General features: G+C 51.2%; 1 protein-coding gene across 1 annotated transcript in view; it reads right to left on the bottom strand.

Moving 5' to 3' along the window:
* SNX29 (sorting nexin 29) overlaps window positions 1-8778 on the bottom strand; it is a 464053-nt gene that overhangs the window by 360050 nt on the left and 95225 nt on the right. Inside the window, exons 11-12 of the mRNA XM_004706258.4 lie at window positions 6739-6802; window positions 3992-4120 (exon numbers count right to left, since the gene is read on the bottom strand). Of these exons, the coding sequence (XP_004706315.2) occupies window positions 3992-4120; window positions 6739-6802 (193 nt within the window). The remainder of the gene's footprint in view (window positions 1-3991; window positions 4121-6738; window positions 6803-8778) is intronic.

The raw sequence follows: 8778 nt of genomic DNA, 5'->3' as shown, positions 1-8778 counted from the left end.
TGACCAGCTTGCTGGCTGGTGCAAGCAATGCAACAGGTGTGCAAAAAAGGGGGGAGTGGCCCTCACTGTGCTGACAATTCAAAAGCGGAGCCAGGCAGTAAATGAATGACAATACAGACATATAACTGCCAATGATAGCTAGCACTGCAGATGAACACTGATTACTGTGGACCTATCACAAGGGGCCTGGCCCACCTGGCCAGGCCTAAGGGGATAGACAGTCTTCTGTATCCATTCTTGGTCTATCAAGACACCGAAAAGTCAACTCAAACTGGCTTCAACAGTAAAGAGAATACATAACTGGGGAGTCAAAAGGTAGCGCTGTGCTTCAAGGGTGGGGGATTCCACAGCCTGTGAAGTCAGAAGATCCAGTTTTCTCACCTGCCTCTCCATTCTAAGATGCAGTCAGTATAAGGCCCGCCCTGAGTCTGCTTCTGTGCATGAGGGCCAGGTGGCTAAAGCCATTCCAATCTTTGCCCCTCACAGCACATGGCTCAGAAGCAGCAGTCACCCCCACTAGCCAGAGGTAAGGGATTATCTGCCTTCAGAGTTCTGGTGCTTCCACACCTTCCACCACATTTCCTTGGACAGAATGAAGTCATGTGCTCATTTCCTGCACCAAATCCAACCAGATTCCTAGTTAGATGGAGCCTCAGTTACCTCAGCCAAAGGTGGAAAGGATATCAAATTCTCTGAACCGGATTAGAGGTCTAATGCCCACCACCAACCAGAGCCAAAGCAAGTCCTGGCTGACATCTCAATACAGGGGAGGGCTCTTCGAAAGGCAATGCAATGTCCACTCGAGCAATTCCTCTTCTGGTGAGAGAACCCTGCTCTTCTCCCCTAACGCTCAGTCGTAAACACAGGCTTTTAATACACACAACAATGCAAATGCTCATTTTTGAAGGGCAGATAGACCCAAACTGGGTCTCTAGTCACCCTTTGAGCAACATTTTATTTTGTTGTTTTTAACAGTTTTATTGGTACTTCATCCACATATCATACAATTCAATAGTCCAATCCTATCAAGAAGAGTTGTACAATCACCACCACAATCAATTTTAAAACATTTTCGTCTTCTTTGTACTCATTGTTATTTTTTTAATATTGGAAAAAATATGCACAACAAAACATTCTCCAATTCAACAGCTTCTACATGTATAATTCAGTGTCATTGATTATATTCTTTGTGTTGTACAAACATTATTGATGTCCCTCTCCAAATTGTTCCACCACCATATTAAAAGCAGCATTTTCTTTTGTGGTTATATAATGAGCTCAAAGCATGTTTCTCTTACCAGACAGAACTGAACAATGTAGATTTCTTAGAAGAATGGAAAAAGTCTCCCACTCACTTTTCTGTACAAAAGGGCCATCTTTTCCTTGAGAGTTTATCTGTTTCCATCAGTTCCATCCATACTGCCATCAAAAACTCACTCTGCAGAAGTCAATTGTGACTCATGGAAACCTCACAGGGCAGAACAGAGCTGCCCCTGTAGGTAAAGACTGTAAGTCCTACGGGAGTAGAAAGCCTCGCCTTGTGAATGGCAGCCCAACACTATTCCACCAGGGCTCCTTTCAGCACTAGCAGAGGGATAGCAAATTCTGAGCCTGCTGGCCACCTCTTCTTCCCACAGTCCTGACAGACACTGCTAACCAATAAACCCTTGTCCCTGATGAGCCCAGATGCGATCTGGAATTCTCCACCACTAATGTCAGGTGGCTACCATCAATCTATTGGTTTTCCCTGCCAAAGCATGTTCCTCAGCTCAGGAGGTGGCAATAAAAAGACCCACGTCACTGGTTCCGAAGGCTACCTCAGCTCCCAAGACAGACTCAGATTCAAACCAGTGCCCCACTGGCTCCTCAACTCCAACCATTTCTGTCTTGATAGAGATAGGCATTGCCTTCTGACATGCGTAGGGCTGTAGGAATAAAGGCAGGAGGAGGTGAAGTGAAGTACAAAGAGCCTGGATTGCCCATTTCATAGGGAGCCTGGACAAGGAGGAGCGCCCAGGAGGTTCTGGCCTCGCCTCAGCACCCCTCACCACCCTAGCCAAGGAGAAGACACTCACAGCCACCAAGTCCTTGCTGTGGACGCAGGCCATTAGCGCTGCTGTTTGCATCAAGTGGAATCCCACTCACAGGGACCCCATGACAGATTGGACCTGTCCTGTCGGTTCCTAGGCGAGGCACACAGCTGGTCAGCAAAGCAGAGGCTGACCCTCAGGGGGATGGCACAGTGGCTGCCATGATGAGCTCAGACACAGCAGCGGTGGCAGGGAGGGCACAGGACCACGCAGTGTTTCATTCTGTGGTGCACGGGGCCACGGCGTGGCAGAGACCGTCCAATGGCACCTAACACCAATGATTGTTGCTCATCTGTCAGGGGGGGCAGTTGTGGACCCAAGCTCATGTGGTTCCGGCTCTCCCAGCATCCATACCACAGTTATCCCCATTTCACAGGTGAGGAAGCTGAGGTTTCTGAGGCTAAGTGGCTGGGCCAGGACCATGATCACGTCTGTGCTGCTGCCCCAGCTAAGGTAGACACCACACTCCCTGTCCAGCAGGAACCACAACACCGCCGGGCAGGAGCTCACTTCCTGGAAACAGGAAGGAGGTCCTCGTCTAAGTCATATCATGCAGACAGCCAGAGGCTCAGGATGGTTACAAGGCTGGCCCCAGTCACACAACTAGGCACCAGAGCCTCCCAGGAGGAGAGAAGTATGGCACATGAAGGCTAGGAGGCTAGTCACGCAGGAGGAAAAGGTCTTGAGCAGTGCTTTGTAAGGCATCCCATGGGTTCTCCTCAGGAACGCTTCTTGTCAGCCCTCAGCGAATCACTGTGCGAGTCCTTTCATGGGCCTGACAGACTTTGACGGAAGGGACGGTTTTAGTTCCACTCAGAGAAAACACGACACTCCTTAATCCTTAAGACTCAGACAAGGCAGCCTGCTTAGGCAGGACTCTACAGAGGAGTGAGAGAGAAGCCCTCACAGAGTGTCTGAAATAACAAAAGGAAAGTAGTGGCTTACACGACTGAAAAGGTAGGAGGGAAAGCAGTTTCAGGAAAGGTTGGGTCTTCCCAGAGACGAAATGATGATGTCAACAGAATGAGACCACTCCCCAACCTGCTGAGCCTGTGTAACATCAATTCCACAGCTGGCCCGAGGAACCTATCCTTAGGATTTGAGATGTTGTCACAGGAGGTTGGCCACGATGTCCCACAGAGTCCATAATTAGCCTGTACAATCCTCCTTTGAACATAACAGCCCTGGTGGCCTAAGGCTTATGTGTTGATCTGCTAACCATAAGGTCAGCAGTTTGAAACCACCAGCAGCTCCATGGGAGAAAGACAAGGATTTCCTGCAAAGAGTCGCATTCTTGGAAACACACAGGAGCAGCTCTACTCTGTCCAACAGCATTGCTGGGAGTCAGAATCGACTGGGTGGCAATGAGTTTGGCTTTGAGTTCTTTTACCATGGCTTGCTAGCGTAAATTTTCTTAATCCAGCAGGAAATAAGGCAGAGAAAACACCCACCAAGTGCTTTGGTTGCTGTGCTTATAACAAACCCACGGTCCCTGAAGTTCTGGAGCTGTCATTGACGAAGAGGAAGAACGGTGAGAGCAGCTCGGAGAACAGAACGTGATGTGGGACCGCATGTATAACTGTCACAGTCATGGCGCTCATGTCCCCTGGCAGCAGGTAGGTGCACACACTGCTTGCCACCACTGAACTCTGGACTCCCTGCTCTCAGCCTCAGGGCATGTCTGTCTCCCAGTGTCCCTGAAAAGTGGCCCCCCCATGGCCACCAAGATGATGCCGACTCACAGCAAGCCTATAGCACAGGGTAGGACTGCCCCTGTGGGTTTCCAAGATGGTAACTCCATTGTGTCCATTTGCCACCATCGACGTCAAAGAAGCTGGTGGTAGGTGTGCCTGTGGTTCTGGCCCACCTCCCGTGCCCCAGCTCTGGCCCTCGGGTCCTACCTGGCTAAGGCCTGGATCTTCACAGTATGCCGCTCCTCCTGCTCGGCCACTTTCCTCTTGAGCATGTCCATCTCCTGCCGGAGTGCAGCCGAGTGCTCCATCTCACCGTCCAGCAGGTTCCGCAGTGATCTGAGAAGAGGAGGCCCACCCGTCAAACACTGCCGGTGCAGAACACAGCGAGTCACTGAGTCCATCAAGACCCTAGGCACTCATTTTCCACAGGGTGCTGCACCAGCCCTCATCCAAGTTGATCTGGCATGATCTGACTTAAGGGGATCTCAAACCCTGGCCAGGAGCCTCGGGATGGCTCCAGAGCATTGCATGTGGCTCCTGGCAGATCACAGAAAACACCACGTTGCTAAGCTCCAGGTCAGACCCTCTAAAGAAAGCCCACTCAGAGGGGCAGCACATTAAACTGAGAGCACTGTGTCCTAGGCACATCGGGTAGGAGATTTGCAAAGGGAGGAACACCATGGGAGGAATGCTCCAAGGCTTGGACACAGAGCCAGGCGCAGGTCCTTGGGAAGAAGTCCAGCATCACTGCCAGCACACGCCCCGCCTTGGGTTTCACTTGGCATCTCCAGCTTACCCAGTAATAGGAGTCTGCACACTTCATACTCCGGTGAGTGTGCCTGCCCTCCCTTGCTCACATGGGAGGAGACGGCAGCTCTTCCAGGCATGTTCGAAATTACTACGCAAGGTGCAACAAGCACGGTTCTGCTGACTGCGGACATCACTGTGCCTAGGGAAGCTCTGTGTTTGGACCTGTGCATTTGAATTGTGCTTCTGGAGAAGAATACTGAAAGTACCATGGACTGCCGAAAGGACCAACAAGTCTGTCTCAGGAGCAGTATGGCCAGAGTGCTCCTTAGAAGCAAGGATGGCGAAACTTCAGTTTACAGACGTCACACGTGTTGTCAGGAGAGACCAGTTCCTGTGTAGAGCGGCAGCGGAAAAAGAGGAACACCCTCAAGGAGGTGGATTGATATAGTGACTGCAACAATGGGCTGAAGTATAGGGACAATTGTGAGTGTTTCGTTCTGCTGTGCTATGTGTGGCTATGAGTCGGACCTAACAACGACAACGCAGTTGTTTCTAGAAAACCACTGCTAGCATGGGTAGGTCCACAACCTACAGCCCAAAGACACTTCCCCGTGAGGTCAGAGTGAAAGCAAATGTGTCTGGTTTCCCATGATTCACTGAACTCTCCTAGTGTTCCTTGAACGCTTTGAGAAAAGCCCATCACACCCACCCCACCCGCCCATGAACCCACTCCTCCTCCTCCTCCTCCTCTTCCACCACCTGGACAAAAGTTAGGCTTTGCTATTCTTCTCTAGGAAGGGAAGAAATGAGCGAGCAGTGGCTCTTGTTCTCCACAAAGTAAGACAAAACCTACAACTTCCTCCAAAACAACAGCCCCAGCTGGAGCAAGGGAAAGAACCCGGCATTGTTTGCAGGCTCTTTGTGGGAAGCTTCGGAAAATTTGAGTCGGAAAATTACCCTGCCTCCAGATTATTTTTAAAAGGGTTCTTTTTCATGGAAAAATCTGGAAACAGATCATGGTGATGGTTGGTCACCAAGATTAACATAAGTGTGTCACTGAACTGAACACGTGAAGAATGCTGAAATGGCCAATGTTCTTTACATAATTGGGTGGGGCAATGCAAATGGGGCATGCATGACCCCCACCCCCAAAAAGAATGAGCCATCTTGGCAGGAAGTAAAGACCATGGGAAGAAGAGCCCTTCCCAGCAATCTGCGAGAGTGGAGGCTGAGAGCGGTGGCTCCGGAGACCAGTGGAGGGGCCACGTCCTTTTCCGGTCCCACAGACACACCACCTTCCCTCTGAGAAAAGTGGGTTTGTTTGTTTTTAGAAGTATCCATAAAGAAAAGGAGAAGCTTGTCAATTAAGGTCCCAAATGAGATTTGTTTTAAAAAGATTACGATTTACTATCACCATGGACCCTTTCATGCCGTTACTGGAGGAGTCTCAGTCCCACTTATGAGAAAACACACAGAATGCAGAAACGATGACCTGATATGTAAATCCCCACCATTCCCAATTTTAAAAACACACACGGGTACATATGTGCACGTACACCAACCCCAGCCTCCTCCCTCTGGGTAGTAATGTAGCACTGGGTTCAGTAAAGAATAAACGGCCTATAAACCCTTTCTCCTTTCCATGTCTCCAGAGGGTGGTGGCTGTTAGGTGCTGTGGAGTCGGTTCTGACCCATATCAAGCCTACGCACAACAGAGCGCAGCACTGCCCAGTCCTGTGCCCCTCCCAGTTCTTCCTGTGCCTGAGCCCGCCCATGGTTGCAGCCACGGGTCGATCCATCTCGTTGAGACGAGGCTTATACACAGCCATGTTAAACAGTGAGGGGTACAGGTCTCCAAAAACCTCTTGCCCTCATAGGATCCCTGATTTGGGCAAAACTTGGAGGCAAACATTTGGGTGCCTGTAGTAAGGGAGACAGGTGCACTCAGAGAACTGCTTGAACAAACCCTCAGTCTGTTCTAAGAGATGCTGTTACTGCAGGACTCCCTGCTTAGGCTTAAACCATGCACTGAACACCCCCTCTCCCCACAGACACTCAAGCAAGGACATCCCAGCCCAAAATACAAAGTCATCAATAACCAATTCACAAGCAAAGCAAGATTTCCTTCGTCTATATGTTCTCTCCACCGCAGAGGCAGAACATCAGAGAAAGAGGCCACTTCTCAAGCCTGCAGATCAAGGTACCTGTTCTCGTCCTCCAGCTCGTCTTTCCGATTCACCATGGCCATGATGGCTTGTCGCAGCTCATCTAAGGAAGAAAGAAAAGGCAAAATTAGCCCCGGCCCACGTCCCTCGCCTCTTCTCTGGTGTCTGGCCTGTCTGGACAATGTGACCTGTCTAGGCATGTCTCCATTGTCCTTCCAAAAAGCAGCCCTACACAGCCTCGCCCAAGGAGCTCAAGGGCTCAGTGGATCACGCTTCCGTCAACCATACCAAATGGAAAGGCAAGGATGAAAGGAACACGTACACACCTTGGTAAATAGACTGATCGCGATGGAAAAAACGCATTGGCCGTTCTATGTGAGCCTCTGCTACTGGACTGTGCCTGTTTTGAACAACGAACCATTCCCAGCCAACCTAGCAGCTCGAGTGACACTTGACTAAAGATTAGCAACAAATACTCAAATGGAACAAGACACCTGGTGTTGCTACACTGCCAGCCAGAGTTCGAGCCCAGGTGACAATCTGACAGTCTGACTTGTAAGAATTACCCTTAGCAACGCTTTCGCCAGAGACAACCCACCACCAGCGTGCAATCTGCATGGACCGTAACTGCTGTCGCTGTGCATGCATTGACACCATGGCCAGTGTCACTGGGTCAGATCTGGGGACCAGGGACAGTTCATGTTCTCCTGGAGTGCCTGTGTTTCCTTTTCCCCTAAAACTCTGTGAAGTGTGTTTCCCCTTTCAAAGGGGCTGGTAGGAAGCTCAGAGTTCACTTGCCAGCTCACACCAACCAAGCATGTGTGCCCCTGGAGCACCCGCTAATGAGCCAACCTTCCCTCTGTTCTTTCCCCCAGCTGCATTCCTGGTGTCTGATGCTCAGCTGCTCCTGAAAGGCTGGCAGTTCACACCCACCTGGAGGTGCCCAGAGAGAAAGGGCCGGTGATCCTCGGAAGGGGCACAGCCATTAGGAACCCTGTGGTCTACACTGGCACATGTGGGACATGAGTCAGAGGGAGAGGGCAGGGGCTTGCTGGGGTTTCCTAACTAGTCTGTTAATTTTGTTTATACCCCTCCTCCAGCAGCACCGCCCCCCTCAAGCACTCGGCACAAAGATGTTGGTAAACAAGATTTAGATGCATGTGTGGATAAATACGTGGGGCGAGAGCCCTAGCATTTCAGGCTCACCGAACCGAACACACCAAACTCTCGGCCATAGAGTTGATTCCAAGACTACATCTCACGGGAGCAGGCAGCCGCGCCTCTCTCCAGCAGAGTGCCAAGGGTCAACCACCAGCCTTGCGGCCAACAGCCCAGTGCTTAGCCCCTTGTGGCACCAGGGCTCCTTAGGCCTAAGGGAAGGCCCGGGCCTGAAAGTTCTTAAGGAAGAAAATGATACTCATGCCCCTCACAGGAAACAGAGTCTGTGGGACTTTAAATTCTGAACTGGCCAGGGAGGCAAGCCCTAGCTCAGGATTCCGACTACTGTCCCAGCCTCTCTGAGCCTCTCACCCAGTGAGGTGCTGGCCCAGGCCCCCTTCCGAGGCGAGGTGAGACGAGGCGGATGATGTCCCATCAGACACAGCCCCTTATGGAGCGCAGCAGGAGACAGTGACAACTCAGTGGCCCTCATCACAATGCTAGAGTTACGATTTTGGACTTCAGCTAAAAGCAATGATAAACTGGGTGGGGGGGCTGGATAGCAGCGAGGGGGAAATGCCCCAGTAATATAACACCTCTGCCATGGTGGGCACCAGGCTTCGTACGCCAGTGTAGATGGCAAAATGCTATCTCGGTGGCTCTTCCAGAGGCCTGCAGCAGGCGCCCAACAGAGACTCCGGCACTCCCAGGCCTGTCTGCAGCTGGATCTCCTTGGGCGCTGGGAGAGGGAAGGCAGGCAAAGGAAGAGGCTCTTTAGAATCACCATCCAAGACTGGAAGAAGCTGAAATCTCCTCCGAATTGAAGAAACCGTGCCTCTTCTCAGGGCGTCTCCTGAGAGCGGAGGTCCCAGGTCAGTGAGGAGACTTGCGGGGGGTCTTAGCAGAAGGACATCCGCAGGA

Source organism: Echinops telfairi, unplaced genomic scaffold (assembly GCF_000313985.2).
Source record: "Echinops telfairi isolate 266 unplaced genomic scaffold, ASM31398v2 ScPeMD7_5;HRSCAF=22, whole genome shotgun sequence".
NCBI classification, from domain to species: domain Eukaryota; kingdom Metazoa; phylum Chordata; class Mammalia; order Afrosoricida; family Tenrecidae; genus Echinops; species Echinops telfairi.
Note: the sequence above shows the minus strand (reverse complement) of the source record. Positions and strands in the feature narration are given on the sequence as shown.